The sequence below is a fragment of the Streptopelia decaocto genome (genome assembly GCF_964273445.1).
Source record: "Streptopelia decaocto genome assembly, contig: HAP1_SCAFFOLD_178, whole genome shotgun sequence".
Taxonomy (NCBI): Eukaryota; Metazoa; Chordata; class Aves; order Columbiformes; family Columbidae; genus Streptopelia; species Streptopelia decaocto.
This window is the reverse complement of record NW_028116306.1, coordinates 45,638-64,329: the sequence shown is the minus strand read 5'-3', so window position 1 is coordinate 64,329 and position 18,692 is coordinate 45,638. Positions and strand designations below refer to the sequence as shown.

At 52.6% G+C, this 18,692-nt stretch overlaps 1 protein-coding gene across 1 annotated transcript; it reads left to right on the top strand.

The window, feature by feature from the left end:
* Positions 1-15,896: 15,896 nt before the first annotated feature.
* LOC309452243 (ubiquilin-1-like) lies at positions 15,897-17,618 on the top strand (the record flags this gene model as incomplete). The annotated part of the gene is made up of 1 exon (XM_082076914.1): positions 15,897-17,618. One exon carries the CDS (start codon positions 15,897-15,899, stop codon positions 17,616-17,618), a length of 1,722 nt encoding a protein of 573 aa, XP_081933040.1.
* Between the last annotated feature and the right edge of the window lie 1,074 nt (positions 17,619-18,692).

Below are 18,692 nucleotides of genomic sequence, written 5' to 3'. Positions count from 1 at the left end.
TTTGTAATGAATATTAACATTTTAATTTTTATCCATGCACTGTAAGTATCTCTTGGTTTCAAACAAGACATCTCCTTCCAGAAAGTACAGATTCATGAAAAATAAGTCCAGTCTGGTTCTTTTCCCAAACAACTCTTCCTTCCTACTACTCTTTTCATCCCTTGTCCAAAACCTGGTGCTCTGCACCAGTTCATCGCTTCATCTCTGAATTTAATACATTAATGTGGCTTCAAGCCAAGGTCCTAACTCCGAATTCTTCATTACTGGGGGTGTGGAGGGTCTTTGTTTCATCCTCTTCGGCCAGTTCTGGTGGCAGCACTTTTTGGTTGTCCAGCAGGTGTTCAAGCTCTGCAGATGTGTTGCAGATGTGTTTGAGATGTTCACCGTCTCCCACCTCTCTCGAGCTCCTCTGCTCCTGGACCCTTTGCCCCATCCCAAAAACACAGCGGAGACTTTTCTTGGGCAGGAAGGATGTGCTTCTCAGTTGGACACTTTCCTGTGCTTGATGTGAAGAAAATGGGGGCTTTTTTGTATCTTGATAATACTAAAAGGATTAATAAGAAAAGGGGGAAGGTGTAAAAAGAATATACAGAGACACAAACACAGTGGAGTAACATGGAATCATGGAATCACTTTGGTTGGAAGAGACCCTCAAGATCATCGAGTCCAACCATAACCCACCCCTGGCACTGCCCCCTGTCCTGAGAACCTCATGTCCGTCTGTCCAGCCCTCCAGGGCTGGTGACTCCAGCACTGCCCTGGGCAGCCTGTTCAATGCCCCACAGCCCTTTGGGGAAGAAATTGTTCCCAGATCCAACCTCAGCCTCCCCTGGCGCAACTTGAGGCCGTTTCCTCTGCTCCTGGCGCTTGTTCCTGGGGAGCAGAGACCAACATCATGAGGGCAAAGACGAGAAACGATCTTGATGGGCTGTCGAGATACTGCAGGCGACCTCAAATTTTGTGAGTGATGGGACCCTCAGGTCCTGGATATTGGGGGAGTTGATGAAACTGCAGATTGTCAGGGGAAGAGGATCAGGGAGGAAAAAAAGGAGGAATAGCCAGAAAAGAGTGTACAAGGGGCCAGTTGGGTGTAAATCAGGGCTGGTCACTGCGCTTGTCTGACCCAACCCTGCTCCTGGTCACCACAATCTGTCTTCTTATCAAACGCTTTCTTAATTAGCTCTCTGCAGAATCTCACATCTCAGGGACGCAATATGTCCAAACAAGTTTGCTCTTTCAGAAGAAATCCCTTTCTTTAACCCCTCCAGCTGTTTCCTTTCTTTTTTGTTGGCTCTAGTGGCAAGTTTTATCTCCTATTTGCTTCTCTGAATCTATGAAGAAGCCCCTGATTCTGCCCAGCTGCTCAGGTTTAGCATCCTGGAAACCCTTTTCACTAATACTTTGTATTTTTGTTGCCATACCTGTACGTTATTTAAATTGTTATGCAGTAAACATCAATCTGATGAGGTCACGGTTACGTCTCTGATGTTCTTCAGGAATGGCAGCATCTTTTTAATCCTCTTCTGAACCGTGGCATGGAGGAAGGATACGAATATACTGTACGGAATTTTTAATAACTATTTAGATAACGAGTCAGCTCATGGGCTACTCCATCCTCCTTACTTGTGTACCACTGCATCTCCAAAAACATGGTATAGAGAGAACCACCCATAAATACCAAGCTATAGGATTTATTAAGTTAGAGGACAAGTTTAATATATGGTTTCTGATGACATTAAATGAACAGCTGATTAATAAAGTGACTTAAAGCAGTTCAGTGGGATTTGTTGTAATCAAAACAGTGACTTGATGACAGATTTGATGATGTCAAGGGTCACGCTATGCTTGGACATATTAATCCATAGATATTTGAATATACCACGTACACCAACCTACAGCTTTGAGCATACGTATGTGAAATATATATGGAGATATACTTAAGGTTAAAATTTTCCTCTCAAGTCAAGCAAATTACTCACTTTGTAGCATTGGCATTTCCTAATGGGCAATTTGTTGAGACTGGAGAAATCTGTCCTCACTCACAGCTTTGCGGCATCGGTTGGTCATGATATGTGTCCAAGGGATGTCCCAGCTTGGAGGGAGAGGTTTGCTGCGATCCATGGAAGCTCCAAGGGCCTCACTTTGGAATTGCTCTTCAGAAGGTCATGAGATGGTTGGCTTTAGTCAGTATTTTTCCACTGTAGCCACTCTTAATATTCTGGTGATGTCCAGAACTCTCCAGATCACATAATTCTGGTATTGTTACACTTGGACTGTGTCCCTGGTACTGAATTGTCACAAGGGACTGATGGTTTCCACCTTTCCAGGGCAGAAAGGGGTTTCTTTTCCCATACGGGAAGAACATGGAGGGTTGTGCCTTTGTGTCGTGACTTATTGCACTTGTGCTTCTGTTTTCCAATTTCATTGCACTTGCACAATGGGAATTGTTCTCCCCAGACCATATCTGACCTGCTCTGGTAGTTGAGTGGCCCAGGAGACACGGGATGGGTTGCAAACACCACAGAATATTCATTTTCTTATGCCAAAGAAAGGAAAAACGAGTCACCCTGAGGACAAAAGGGACCATAACAGGACCTCAGCCACAGCCCCCAGCCAGGGAGGACACCAGGGATGAGGTGGCCAGGGAGGGGACATGTGGCCAGCAGTGGTGATGGCTGCTCATGGGACCCAAAGGTGGAGTTCAAGGGACAGTGAGGTGACCAGGGAAGGGTGAGGTGGGAGGGGCTGAAGAGAGGTGACCATGGGACATAGGGATGGGGACATGGGACGTGGTCATGTCTTGTAGCCTAGGGGACCAAAGGGACATGGTTATGGGTGGTGGCAGTGGGGCATCTCAAAGCCAAGGGGACAAGGTGGCCATGGGAGATGGGTATGTGGGATGGGACATACAGGTGTGTCCACATGTCAAAGGCCAAGGGAGAAGGGGGACCAGAAGGAGGTGGACGTGGGACACGGGGACAAGGTGATGGGACATGGGGACAAGGTGATGGAGCATGGGGACGTGGCCACACTTCAAAGCCCAGGGGACAAAGGGGACAAAAAAGGACCATGGGACACAGGGATGAGGCTGTAGGACATGAGGAAATGAGCATGGGACATGTGGAGGTGGCCATGGGGACACAGTGGTGGGACAGGGGGACACTAGGTGACACAACCTGCCTGTCATTTGTTACGCTTTCTAGCAGAGACAAATGACATTGTGCACATTTATTTGTAACCCTGGGGAAATGAGAAAGGAAAGAAGCCCCATGTGACAGACATTGATGTGCTCCTAGAAAGTGATGGTAGAAAGACCCATACAAATCTTCCATTCTCCTTTTCGTTATCAGAGAATTGAAAAAACATAAAAGCAAAACCAAAACCAAAACATGAGCAGAATTCATTTTGCTTTAAGATAAATCCTCTGGGGATGCCATTTGTAGGCAAAAGGGGATGTGTCCAAGCCTCCAGCTGCAAATTTTACAGCCTCATGTTTCATCAGCAGCTGCGATTGTGGTTATTTGTTCCAGGATAAGTAACTTGTCTCCTAGGATCTGATTTAATAATATAAAGGCTTGTGAGAGAAGTCAGTCTGTTCTCTTTGAGAAAAGACTTCTCGCCAAAGACCTTAGAAAGCGAGAACTGCAATTCCCACAAGGCAGGAAACCCAGAAGAGGCAGGAAAAACCCCTTTTGCGGTTACATCAGCGCTTCCCCCTCAACTCCCATCGCTCCAAATGGAAAAAGAGATGAATTTCCCCCCCAAAAAAAATCCCATTGGAGATCCCCTGTGAGCCCCCGAGCTGCTCAGACCCCACCCAGCTCCGAATGGATTCCTCAGCAGTAAAGTCACACTTTGGAAACTCCAACGTGGAGCAATTTCTCTCATCAAGCTCAGAAACAGCTTTTGGAAAGGCAGGATCCTCTCTGACCAGAGGCCACAAACACAACAAAGGCTCATAGCCTTCATTGGGGTGTTCCTCTGGGCAGCAAAACCACCCTGTTTCCACCAATTCTACCAACCTACCTCCAGAAGATGAAGTTTTCAATGTGCGTCAATGTGTAAAAGCTGTGGCGAGCATAAATGCAGTATATTTCAGCTTTGAGTAGAAAATGGCTTTGCCTACAATGCTAAGCACCATATCTTCTTCTTCTTCTTCACCTCCTTCTTCTTCTCTTCCTTCTCCTCCTTTTTTTCTTCATCTTGTCTTCTTCTTCATCTTCATCTTCATCTCCATGTTCTTAATCTTCTTCTTCTCCTTCATCATCATCTTCCTCTTCTTCCTTGTCTTCTTCTTCTCCTCCTTTATCTTCTTTATCTCCTTCTTCTGTCTCCTTCCTCATCTGTCTTCATCTCCATCTTCTTTGTCTTCTTAATCTTTGCCCAGGAAGGAGAGAGCTCCAAATCCCTGGTGCTGGCATCCTGAAACAAGCAGTTTGTCTCTCTTTAAAGACACTGGAGTGATCTCTAGTCCTGGCCTAGAATCCAGCTTTTCTCACCCCCAAAATCTCCACTTAAAGAGCTGTAGTCAATAACACAACCCTTCTACATGCCACATCCAAGGAGAAACAAGCAGAACTCCTCAACCGCTTCTGCCCAACCTTCCCAAAGCAACACAAGGCAAGAAGGTGAGAGAGAGCTCAGCCCAAAAATTGCTTCTCGGATGTTCGAGGCGACTGAAAACAAACAATTCTTAAATTGTTAATTTGGATGCAGGATGGTGGAGCCCTTTGAAAACACAGAAGATGTGCTCAGACCTTGGTTATCTCCATGTTCCACCATGAGAGTTGCTTTAGGGTCATGTCTTGGTGCATGGGACAGGGACAAGGTGGGAAAGATCCTTTGATGCCGCATGTAGGGGCACAGTGCACAAAGGGCTCCCCAAGATGGGGACTGGGCAGGACTCAGTGGGGTGATGAATCATAGAATGATCTTGGTTGGAAAAGACCCTCAAGATCATGGAGTCCAACCATTAACCCAACCCTGGCACTAACCCACGTCCCTGAGAATCTCGTCAGGAAATCAGCACCCACAGGCATTCAGTAGCTCTGATTTTTTGTATAAAGGTATCACAATTCTCCAGTTCGACCCTCTCATGCATAGTTTTGTTTATCTTCTTGAAGATTAGGAGCTACAGGGCTTGTTTTCACCAACATCACAAAAATCCTCACCCAGAAAGAGTTATGACATGGTTGGGTCTTACATGGCTTTGGAAGGAACACTTGGGAAGAAGGATAAAGTCTCACAGACCATATTTTCTTTACCAAATCCCAGTATCATTGCCATCAACTATTTCTTGCGCAAGCCGATTGTGAACTCTAACCTCTTGATTGCTTTTCATAAAACGCATCTTGTGAAATCTCAACCTGTCCAGAGTACATTGATTATAGCATGTGCCTAATCAAGAACAATTAACCAAGATTCCCAGGGCTCGGTGTGTATCACTTAACTGGTGTATAACTGGTGCAGCATTTTCATCTGCGTGGCCCTGAATGTTTCTCGGCACAATCCTCCGGCATTTGAACCTTGTTCTCAAGGTTTAGTCTCGTATGTTGCTCTTTCTAAAATACACCTGCAGCCTGTGGAGGTCCATAGTGGAACAGATACCCACCTGCAGCCCATGGAGGCCCACGGTGGAACAGATACCCACCTGCAGCTCATGGAGGTCCATGGTGGAGCAGATACCCACCGGTGGCCCATGGAGGTCCATGGTGGAACAGATACCCACCTGCAGCCCATGGAGGTCCATGGTGGAGCAGATACCCACCTGCGGCTCATGGAGGTCCATGGTGGAACAGATACCCACCGGTGGCCCATGGAGGTCCATAGTGGAACAGATACCCACCTGCAGCTCATGGAGGTCCATGGTGGAGCAGATACCCACCTGCAGCCCATGGAGGTCCATGGTGGAGCAGATACCCACCTGCGGCTCATGGAGGCCCACAGTGGAACAGATACCTACCTGCAGCTCATGGAGGTCCATGGTGGAACAGATACCCACCTGCGGCTCATGGAGGTCCATGGTGGAGCAGATACCCACCGGTAGCCCATGGAGGTCCATAGTGGAACAGATACCTGCCTGCGGCTCATGGAGGTCCATGGTGGAGCAGATACCCACCGGTGGCCCATGGAGGTCCAAGGTGGAGCAGATACCTACCTGCGGCTCATGGAGGTCCATGGTGGAGCAGATACCCACCGGTGGCCCATGGAGGTCCATGGTGGAGCAGATACCCACCAGTGGCCCATGGAGGTCCATGGTGGAGCAGATACCCACCGGTGGCCCATGGAGGTCCATGGTGGAGCAGATACCCACCTGCAGCCTGTGGAGGTCCATAGTGGAACAGATACCCACCTGCAGCCCATGGAGGTCCATAGTGGAACAGATACCCACCTGCAGCCCATGGATGTCCATGGTGGAGCCCAATGGAGGTTGTGACCCCACAGAAGCCCACACTGGAGCAGACTCCTGGCAGGACCTTTGTCCCCATGGAGAGGAGCCCAGGCTGGAGCAGGTTTGCTGAACTTCTGACCGCATGGAGGATCCACACTGGAGCAGTTCATGAAGAACTGCAGCCTGTGGGAAAGACTCACGTTGGAGACGTCCATAGAGGACTGTGTCCCATGGGAGGAACCCAACGGTGGAGCAGGGGAAGAGTGTGAGAACAGAGACAACCTGTGATGAACTGACCACAACACCCATTCCTGTCCCCCTGCGCCGCTCCCAGGGAGAAGGTAGAGAATTTGGGAGTGAAGTTAAGCCTGGGGGGAAGGGAAGGATGGGGGGAAGGGGTTTTAACATTTGGTTTTATTTCTCTGATTTGATGGATATTTTTTTTCTCCCCAAGCAAAGTCTGTTTTCCCCATGACGGTACTTGCTGAGGGATTTCCCTGCCTTTATCTCACCCATGAGCCTTTCATTGTGCTTTCTTTCCCTATCCAGCTGAGAAGGGACTGACAGAACAGCTTTGCTGGGACCTGGGGTAGGTGGACCACACCTTGGCAGAGCTTCCTGTAGGAAACCATCATCTTTCCAATATAACAGGCTCAGGCAGGATCTCTCAGCAATGTAGATTTTATTAACAATTTTGCAAACCTGTGTGTCCTACCTGATGGTAGCACATGGAATATGGCAAAAAGCCGGTGCTTATATCACCTTAATCTCAGCCGCAAATTCCCTCCCCTGTTCCCAGGGGCTGGTTCTGCAGGGTTTACAGGCTGCCCGGCCCTGCCGCAGATCACCTGTCTCATTCATCTAATTCTGCCAACCCCCTCCCTTATTGATCTACTTAAAGTGCGCATTCCCAGCTCTCTGGCTCCCTTCTCCCCAGCTTAGCTTTTAAAACACAGTAATCAGTTTGCATTCTGGGATTAGTCCGAAGTGACTTAGTTTTACATTAAAGATTCATAGTCTGGTGTCTCTCAGTCCTCCCCCCCGCGCTGGGGTCAAGCGCCAGGTCCCCAGGTGTACAAACAACATTTGTCCTTTAATGGCTCCTCACACTCCCCCCCACCCAGGAATTGCATCCCCGGGAACCGAAGCCCCTCCCCGTTATTGTATCCCACCCCAGGTATTCCATCTCACCGCCAGTGTCGCATCCCCACCACAAGGTATTGCATCCCCCACGTTGTTGCATCCTCCTCCCGCTATTGCATCCCATCCCCAGGTATTCCATCTCACCCCTGGGTATTGCATTCCCCTCCTCCCCCTCTCGGTACTGCATTCCCCCCTCCAGTACTGCATCTCCCCCCGGTATTGCATCCTTCCCTACAGGTTCGGCATCTCTCCCCCAGGTATTGCATCCCCCCCGGTATCGTATCTCACTCCCTGGTATCGTATCTCGCCCCCCCGATACTTCAACCCCCCCCGGTATTGCATTCTGAGGGTATTGCACCCTCTGGGTATTGTACCCCGTCCCTGCTATTGCGTCCCCTCAGACTCTGCATCCCCCCCGGGTACCGCATCCGCCCCGGTACCGAACCCCCAGGCACTGCATCTCGTCCCGGGTACCAAGCCCCCAGGCACTGCATTCCCCCCACTACTGAACCCCTGGGTATTGCACCCCGCCCCGGTACTGAATCCCCGGGCACTGCATTCCCCCAGGTACCGAACCCCTGGGTCCTGCACCCGCCCCGGTACCAAACCCCTGGGCCCTGCACCCGCTCCGGGTACCGAATCCCCAGGCACCTCACCCCCCCTGGGTACCGAACTCTCAGGCCCTACATCCCCTCTGGGTACCGAACTCTCAGGCCCTGCATTCCCCCCGGGTACCGAACCCGCTGGCACTGCATCCCCCCCGGGTACCGAACCCCCAGGCCCTGCATCCCCCCTGGGTACCGAACTCGCTGGCACTGCATCCCCCCTGGGTACTGAACTCTCAGGCACTGCATCCCCTCCGGGTACTGAACTCTCAGGCACTGCATCCCCCCTGGGTACCGAACCCGCTGGCACTGCATTCCCCCCGGGTACCGAACCTGCTGGCATTGCATCCCCCCCAGGTACCGAAATCTCAGGCCCTACATCCCCCCTGGGTACCGAACCCCCGGGCACTGCATCCCCCCTGGGTACCGAACTCTCAGGCCCTGCATCCCCACCAGGTACCGAACTCTCAGGCCTTGCATTCCCCCCGGGTACCGAACTCTCAGGCCCTGCATCCCCCCTGGGTACCGAACCCACTGGCACTGCATTCCCCCCGGGTACCAAACCTGCTGGCACTGCATCCCCCCCGGGTACCGAAATCTCAGGCCCTACATCCCCCCTGGGTACCGAACCCCCGGGCACTGCATCCCCCCTGGGTACCAAACTCTCAGGCACTGCATCCCCCCCGGGGACCAAACCCCCAGGCATTGCATCCCCCCCGGGTACCGAACCCCCGGGCACTGCATCCCCCCTGGATACCAAACTCTCAGGCACTGCATCCCCCCCGGGTACCAAACCCCCAGGCATTGCATCCCCCCCGGGTACCGAACTCTCAGGCCCTGCATCCCCCCCAGGTACCGAACTCTCAGGCCCTGCATCCCCCCGGGTAACGAACCCCCGGGCACTGCACCCCCCACCCTGGTCTCTGTTTGAAAGCGAAAGGGGAAGGCGGGTCTGGCCACGCCGGGTATGTCCGGCGGCGGGCGGCGGGGCCGAGCCCCGGCCCCCCCCGGGAGCCCTGAGCCCCCCGGCCCTGCTCCAGTGCCGCCACAGTCCCATGGCGCGGCCGCTCCTGCCGCTGCTCTGTGATACCGTCGTCCTCCTGCTGCCCTGGACCAACGCCGACACCGGTAAGCGGGACTTACTCGGGCTCCCTCGCCTCGCCACCGGCGTCGCCACGCCATCCTCGGGGTGTCCGCGCCATCCCCGGGGTGTCCGCGCCATCCCCAGGGTGTCCACACCGTCCCCGGGGTGTCTGCGCCATCCCCAGGGTGTCCACGCCGTCCCCGGGGTGTCCACACCGTCCCCGGGGTGTCCACGACATCCCTGGGTTGTCCACGCCGTCCCCGGGGTGTCCACAACATCCCCAGGTTGTCCACGCCGTCCCCAGGGTGTTCACGCTGTCCCCGGGGTGCCCAATCCACTGCCCGGGGTACTCCCTGGGTACACACACCTCCCTCCTGCTGCCCCAGGCACCTCCCTGGGGTACCCACACTGCTCCTCCGAGTGCCCAGGCTCCTTCTTGGGGTACCCATGCTGCACCCCTGCGTGCCCACACTGCTCCCTGGGTGCCCACACCTCTCTCTAGGTGCCCCAGGCCCACCCCTGGGGTGTCCATTCCCTGGGGTGCTCAGGCTCCCCACTGGGGTGTTCATGGTGCTCCCTGTATGCACACATCTCTCTCTTGGTGCCCCATGAACCCCCTGGGGTATCCACACTGCCCCCCAGGGTTCCCTCGCTGCTCCTTGTGTGCCCGTACCTCTCTCTAGGTCCCCCATGTACCCCGAGAAGGTGCCCATGCTGCACCCTGGGGCACCCTGGGGTACCTGTACTGCTCCCTGTGTGCCCACACCTCCCCCTAGCAGCCCCACACTCACCCCCAGGGCGTCCAAGCTGCTCCCTGGGGTGCCTGGATCCCTCCTGGGGTGCTCATGCTGTTCCCTGCTATGCCCACACCTCTCTCAAAGTACCCTATGCCCACCCCTGGGGTACCCACCTGCACCCTGGGGTCTCCATGCTGCTCTTTGCGGTGCCTGGGCTCCTTCCTGGGGGGTCCACGGTGCTCTCTGTGTGCCCACACCTCTCTCTAGCTGCCCCATGTACCCACCCTGTGGTACCCACGCCGCACCCCTGGATGCCCAAGATGCTCCATGCGTGTCCACACCTCTCCCTGCATCCCCCATACCCATCCTGGGGGTACCCACACTGCATCCCGAAGCACCCACACCTCTCTCTGGGTGTCCCATGCCGACCCCTGGAGTGCCCACGCTGCTCCCTGGGGTGCCCAAGCTGCACCCACATGTTCCCCTTGCACCCCTCCGGGTGCCCACCTCCCTCCTTGGGTGCCCACTCCACCTCCCCACCGGTGTTCAGGGAGGCTGGGAGTGAATTTAAGGTCCATGTGATGGACCCACAGGAGCTGCATCACTGCAGGATTTCACCCTGGGTGGGCTCTGTGGGTTTTCCATGGGACTGTGATTTGTCCACGGCTGAGAATCACCACTGGATCGGGAATGTCACACCGTGTCTTGCATCTCCTAAAGCAGCTTTAGGAAAAATCACCATCACAGCCCAGCGTGGAGCTGGCGATGCTGACACCCCAGCGAATTGCTGACAGCATTGGCGAGACTATTAGGAAATGTTTAATTAATATTTAATTAAATAAACATGTTGGAATTGTGAAGGGTGGGCGTGGAAGCGTAGGAAATGGGGCTGGAAGGGACTGAAAAGGTTCGGGACAGCTTTAGTGCTGTCCCTTCTCCTGGCTCCTGTCTGCTGCCAAAGCTGCAACGCCCCGGAAAATCACGGAGTCACAGAATCATTTTGGTTGGAAAAGACCTTTAAGATCATGGAGACCAACTGTTAACCCATCCCCGGCACTGCCCCATGTCCTGAGAACCTCATGTCCGTCTGTCCAGCCCTCCAGGGATGGTGACTCCAGCACTGCCCTGGGCAGCCTGTTCCAATGCCCCACAGCCCTTTGGGGAAGAAATTGTTCCCAGATCCAACCTCAAGCCCCCCTGGTGCAACTTGAGGCCGTTTCCTCTGGTCCTGTTTTTCATTATCACTTACAGACCCTCATACCCACTACACGTGGGCACCTGGGAAGGTGGAGCAGTCACAGAGGAGACGTTCCTGCTGCCCCAGGACCTGTCACCATTCCCGCTTTAATTCAGTCAACAGACAATTTGGGATGTGCTGGTTGTGCTGACACATCCCATGATGCTCACTCTGGGCATCACGTCCTCTCCTGCTTCCCATTCCTGGCACAGCTGGTCAGCCATAAATATTCTTCGGTTTGAATGTGAAAACGTTTTATTTATTCCTATGATTTCAGTGCTCCTGAGGAATTCTTCAGTCTTGGGCACAGAACTCCGAAATTTCTTTTTCACCACGTTTTTTTGCTGATGCTTTTTAAACCATTAGCAGAAAATGCTCTAGAAAATAGAAAGAAAAATTGTTAAGTTTTCCTGGTGTGGATTCTCTGGTGTCTCGTTGTGGTTGTGCAGCCCCATGAGCCGGAGGGGACATCTCCATGCTGTGGGATGACAGCACTAAACAGCATTTCCATCCCTGGGACTAATCCAAGCAACTCTATGTTCTGCTTCCCAACCTGTCGGGACGAGCTCACCAGCATAATTTGAGATCGCTGGCTGAGAAAGCCAAAAAAAGCAAAGCAAAAACGTGCTTAATTCATGCAATGTCGGGGGTCGAGACCCCAGCATAGGTTCTGGCCTGCGGCGACGGAGGAAGAAATGCAGCCAATTCAATATGAATGATAAGCATACTTCCATTTATTGCCTCGAAGCACTGGCTTTTATATCAAACGCAGAGCACAGACTTTTATAGCAGTTCTATTAATAGCAATTCTATTTATAGCACCCCTTTATAAAGCAGTTCTATTAATTATGCCTACTCGTCAGACACCGATTTGATAGCATACATAATGAGGCATCCCCTTCTGTGGTTTCTCTGGTATGTGACTTCCCCGTTTGTCGGGGATCGAGACCCCGGCATAGTTTCTGGCCTGCGGCGACGGAGGAAGAAATGCGGCCAATTCAATGTGAATCATAAGAAATACTTCCGTTTATTGATACAGAGCACAGACTTTTATAGTGGTTCTATTAGTTATGCCTACTCGTCAAACACCGATTTGATAGCATACGTAATGAGCCCATCCCAACATACATAATGAGTCCATCCCCTTCTGTGGCCCTCCTGGTATGTGAATTCCCTCATTATCTCGGAGCTGCCTCCTGAGACTTGTTTATCCAGGCCTTTCTCAGGAGCTGCCTCCTGAGACTTGTTTATCCAGGCCTTTCCCAGGCAATACCTTCTCACTTACCCTTGCTCAGCTCATGCTAACTGAGGCCTACTCATGCTAACTAGAAGAGATCCTCTTCGTAGAGAGGGTCTCATGCCCTTTCTCTCTTGGCCATTCTCCAACACCCGTTATCTCGGAGCTGCCTCCTGAACTTTGTTTACCCAGGCCTCTCTCAGTCAGTACCTTCCCACTTACCCTTGTTCAGCTCATGCTAACTGAGGCCTACTTATGCTAACTAGAAAAGATCCTCTTCGTAGAGAGGGTCTCCGCCCTTTCTCTCTTAGCCATTCTCCAACAATGAAATACCAAAAAAAACCCACCCCAACAAATCACAAACCAAATACTGCACGTGTATTTTGGCCTGGAAATTTAATATCAGTGGGATACAGGGAATTAGGGTGGAAATAAAGCAGCCAGAGGTATTTTCACAGGACGGCTGGTTCCCAGCACGACAGCTCGTTTGGGAGGTTCGTTAACGATGCGACGGGGTTTTGAGCTCTTGGGCTGGCACATCAATGGGAAAATTCAACCTGCAAGACTCAGAGGGAATGGAGACGAGCGCAGAGATGCTTCTGGCCATCCTGAGAGAGTCTTGTGGGCTTTTCCTTGAATTAAAAAGCAAAATAGAAGACAGATGTTGGGTTTTTGCCGTGTGGAAGTCCCCAGTGGTGCACAGATCCAGGGAATTTTATCAATCTGATTCAATAAAAAAGCAAATAAGAGACGGAGAGGTTTTAGTTACCACCGATCTTGCTTGGAAGCAAGAGCTTTATCACGGTCCCAGTTCTCTCCATCCATCCATCCATCCATCCATCCATCCATCCATCCATCCATCCATCCATCCGTGTTTTGCACCATTTCCAATTCACTATATAAAGGAAACCTAAATCTTGGCCACACATCTCCAGTGCTGGAAAACTGAATTCTCAAAGATTTCCTCCTCTTTTCCCCCTCGGCACGTGTTCATCTCATTGAACAAACTAAAATCCATGCAGCGATGGCACGAGATGCCGGGGTCATGATCCTGGAGAGCAGAGATGTTGGGGTTTTCTCATTGAAGGATTGGGGTGTTTTGTGGAAGAGAAGTTCATTTTAGAGTTGAACCAAGTGGAAAAAAAGTGCTTTGGTGAGATTACAGTGACAAGATCAGGTTAAAGAGCTGAAAGGCATAAGCGGGACTCAACAAGTCCCTGTTTTTCCTGGACATTTTGGTGCTTTGGGCTGGATTTCAGTGTCCGCGGGTTGTGTTGGCACTGGGAGGGCTTTTCATTCGTTTTCTGGCACAGCGTCCATTCTGGTGACGTGTGAGGCTATTGTGAAATGTCCCGTGGGGTTTTCTCGCAGTGCTCCCAGAAATTCTGCTGCTGCCTTGAGCAGAGGCTGAGAACCAACATGCTCAGCACACACGTGGGCACCACATCACTTGCACTCTCCGGCCACAACGGCTGCAGCTTTTTGGGGTGTTCCAGCACCAGGGGACACACATGGACCCACCTGAGCACCGAAATGGAGCAGACACACCTGTTCTGGAGATAGATAAATTGATTTTTATCTGCAGGAGTTTTGGGTGAGCATATGGTGCTCCTGTCCCCACTGTGCTCCCATCACCGTCCCGCTCCCGATCCCAGACCAACTGTGCATCCCTCACACCAAACGTGTTTCATCCCAGTTGAGCACCAATTCATCCACCTTGCGCATCACATCCCAGCCACGGATGACTCCATCCCGGCCCTGCGGGACTCTCTGAACTGCCTGAAAGGAGCTTGGAGCTGGGGGGTCGGGCTCTGCTCCCCAGGAACAAGCGCCAGGAGCAGAGGAAATGGCCTCAAGTTGCACCAGGGGAGGTTGAGGTTGGATTTAGGAACAATTTCTTCCCCAAAGGGCTGTGGGGCATTGGAACAGGCTGCCCAGGGCAGTGCTGGAGTCACCATCCCTGGAGGGGTTGAACGGATTGGAAATGAGGTTCTCAGGGACATGGGGTAGTGCCAGGGCTGGGTTAACAGTTGCACTCGATCTTTGAAGGTCTTTTCCAACCAAAATGATTTTATGATTCTGTGACATCCCACCCCTGCATTGCCCCATCCTGTCCATGCATTTGCGTCCCAGCCATAAATCATCCCAGCCTATTTGTGACAGGCCAAGGGGTGATGGTTTTAAACTAAAGGAGGGAGATTCAGGCTGGACATGAGGAAGGAATTGTTGTCCTGAGGGTGGTGAGAGCCTGGCCCAGGTACCCAGAGAGGTGGTGGATGAACCATCCCTGAGACATCCCAGGCCAGGCTGGACGGGGCTCTGAGCACCCTGAGCTGGTGCAGATGTCCCTGCCTATGGCAGGGGGCACTGGGGAGCTGGGAAGGTCCTTCAGCCCAAACCCGTCTGTAATTTTGTGATTCTAGGGCTGACCCTGTGCATGGGTTGTGCTGGCAGCAAACCCACAGTGGGACCCAAAGACTGGGGCTCAATGTGACAATTCGAGGTGCTTCGCGTTCCTGCTGCACACCTGGCAGGAGGAGGGTGTTCGCTGAAACAGGGGAGCAAGCTCTGGAGCCGGGAGGGCGGGTGCTCGGGAGCTTCGCCCTGGGTTTGGCGATGCTGACCTGCCGGTCATGTGGAATGGAAATGGTCCTGCAGCCCCTGAGACTGGGGGTCCCCATGGTGTGGTTTTCTGTTGGAGCGATAAAGGACTCAGCAAACACTTCGATTCAATGTGAATCACGCCAAAGCCATTTATTACAGAAACAAGCCTCCTTATATATGAAACTATATTCTAATCATGCGTCCACGCTCCAAGCGTGGATTCGCTAAATGAGTATCGTGGGCTGTCCGTGCGCTGGAGTCTCACTGATGATGCGTCCGATGATTCACGCCACGCCAGGACCCCGCTGATTGAGGACGCCCCTCTTTCTCACAGCAGGTTCTGTTCTCAGCTTCTCGAAGCGGCCTTGAGATTCCTTTGAGCCTGACTAACTCAGCAACAGATCTTTATCCATCAAAACCCCGCCACAGTTTCCCTTGTGTCCTGGGGACTTGGTTGGGGACCATGGAGGCGAGGAAGCCTGAGCTCAGCTCTGACATCACTGCTCACTCTGACATCAATTGTGATGTCACAGCACAGCGCCGCTGCATGGGCATTCTATACGGGCAGGAGGCTGCAGTGGGACAGGGAACATGGGGGGACTGCACGGGTGGTGAGCAACTGGAGCAGCTGTGCAACATCTGCGGAGGGAGGTGGTCCTTGTCCCCGTGTCACTGCTCCCTCCTGGCATCTGTCACCGTAGCAGGGATAACTGCCACCCCGTTTCCACTGCAGCTGTCACCCTCTGTCACCTCCTGCCAGCACCGCTGCTTTTCAACAGAGCGACGCGCAGCCCTGGTCTCAGAGTCACCGTGCCCAGAAGCAAAGGGGCAGCAGAGACTGGTCAGCCTGTTGTCACCATGGATTCCTCAAATATCATCAAGGTTACTGTGAAGATGCTCAAACAGGAGGAGAAGTTTGAGGTTGCTCGGAGCAGCACTATCCAGGAGTTTAAGAAAGAAGTTGCTAAACGTTTCAAAACATCCCCTGATCTGCTGGTCCTGGTATTTGCTGGGAAAGTCCTCAAGGATCAAGATACTTTGAGCCAGCATGGAGTTCACAGTGGGGTCAACATCCACGTTGTCATCAGGTCCCAGCAGAAACCACAGGATGGCCTGGAAGATCAAGAAAGAGCGACCGCCCTCATGCAACCTCCCAGCTGCAGCAATTCCAACTTATTCTGCTTGGGAAGCACGGGTCATCTGCAAAACCCAAGCTTAATCCATCACGACTTGTCTGAGCTGTTGACCTCCAGCCAGGAAACAGTGGCACAGACCATGGCGGACCTCTTGTCCAGGATCCCTGCTTCAGGCCTGGATCTGAACACCATCAACAACAACACACTTCTGCTGGGCTTCCTCCTTGGGGTGACGGGCGTATTTCTCCTGGGCCTGGACTCCACAGACACATTGGACTTGGAGAGCAGCATTCAAGAAGAAGAGGTACCCCTGCACAGCTTGCAAAGGGAGATGCAGACTGCTTTGGTGCAGGATGTCCTCGACAATGCCGACGTTGTCAGGGACCTCCTCATGTCCAGCCCTCAGATGCAGCAGCTGGCTGAAGAAAATCCCGAGATTGGCCACATTCTCAGCCACCCCCAGACTATCAGAGAAATGCTGGAGGCCTCCAGCAGCCCTGCCGTAAGGCAGGAGATGATAAGGAACCATGATGTGGCCATGAAGAACCTGGAAAGCATCCCTGGAGGGTTCAGCGCTCTGGAGCAGCTGTACAGGGAGGTTCAGGAGCCCATCTTGGACCCTGTGCAGATGGGAAACAGCCCCTTTGCTCCCCAGGACAGTGACCCACCTGTGACGGGAGCCAGGCTACCAGCCCACACCGAAAACCGGAGGCCATTACCCAACCCTTGGGCTCTGCGGTCCAGCGGGGTCAGTGGTAACACAGGGGATTGCGATGGCCAGTTCGCCATCAGCAGCACAGGTGACAGTTTCACCTCGCTGAGCTTGGGTCCTGCGGCAGGACCGGTGGTGCCCAACTCGGGGCAGGTTCAGACCATGGTTGAGCAGCTGACAGGAGACCCAGAGCTCATGCACAGCCTGGGGAGTGCGGTAACACACCCCGACAGCCCCGCACAAGTGCTTCTGAACAGCGCCGAGACACCGAGTGACGGAAATTCTCCATGTGAAGACCAGCAGGTGCAGCAGCTGCCACCGGAGCTGGAGGACGCCGAGATTTCGCCCCTGCTGAGGAACCCGCGGGCACTGCAGGTGTTGCTGCAGATCCAGCAGGGATTACAGACCCTCTCGACAGAGGTACCGGATTTTATACTGAGTTTGCAGGACCCAAGTGTGCAGCTGGATCTGGAAAGCATGGACGACTCGTCACAAAGCAGCGAGTCTGAGGACAGTGGAGATTTCAAGTCAGATGGGGAGCAAGGAGAACATCAGATGGAGATGGATGAGGAGGTGCCACAGGCCAGATTTGGGAGACAAATGGAGCAGCTCAGGGCCATGGGCTTCCAGGACCAGAGCGCAAACTTGGAGGTGCTGATTGATGCAGAAGGAGACGTCAGTGCAGCAGCGGAGATACTGGCGAAAGCACCATCATCGGACAAGATACCATAACTGGTTTGTCCAAATGAACCGGTTACATCACCTCCTCTGTCAATGGCTGCGTTTCAGTCTCACCCCACACTAAAAGCAGCAGGGTGCATGCTAACAAGTTGTGTGCTGTAGCGTTCTTCCGTCCATGACAATTGATTTCCCCTGGTCCGCAAGGGTTTCTTGCATCCAAAGGCAATAGACTGAAGAGCTTTCTGTGTTGCCTGTCACTGCCAGCATCAGCCTTTCCTCAAGGGAGCAAATGCTGTTATGAAAGTCAATGTGTCACTTCTGCCACTGCGTCTCCTGTGCGTGTGCTGTCCGCGAGGGTTATCGTAACAGTCGGTGGTGGCTGTAAGTCACGTTTACATCCCAAATGTATGCACAGTGGGTTTTTACCCACCTGTTGTTGCACGGAAGGATTGAATTTCATGCAGCAGTTCAGAGTTCGGCATTCCGGGAGTGGCGCGTTCCGGGGCCACCCAGCGCTGTTTACTAGAGGGTGTTGGGCCGGTGCTGGAGCGAGCTGAGAGAAGGGAACGGAGCTGGGGAAGGGGGTGTCTGGCCCCGTTGTTGGGGATTTGGGGATGCCGGGGGGGTTAGGAGGGGGCACCACCGGCTGAGCCCCACTCTGTTGTCTCTGAATTGCTGCCTATTTGTTTGTATTTGAGCAAGTTTGGAGCAAAACTGGGAAACGGGGGGTGTGGGGGGGGCAAACACAGCTGAGCGCGACTGACTTGGAGCTGGATTGGCCCCATCCCAGCACCATGAGTCGCCACCGGGTATTTTGGAAAACACATGTTTTCCCCCTGCTCAAGAATTTAGATACCAAAAGATCCCAATAAAAACAATAATGCTGTTTACGTCTAGAATTGTCTTAAATACACGTCCTTCTATGCATGTTATAGAACACTGTAACCCTGCTTTGTATATTACCATGTAATACACGACACTAAAACCGTTTCAATTAACTGACTAGACAAAGTTTTCCTCTGGAAAATGCTGCCGTTTTGGAAGACTTCTTACCAACTGAAGCCAGAACTACACACTGTAGGTTAAGAACAAACAAGTCATTATTGAAACAATAACTCATCCAAA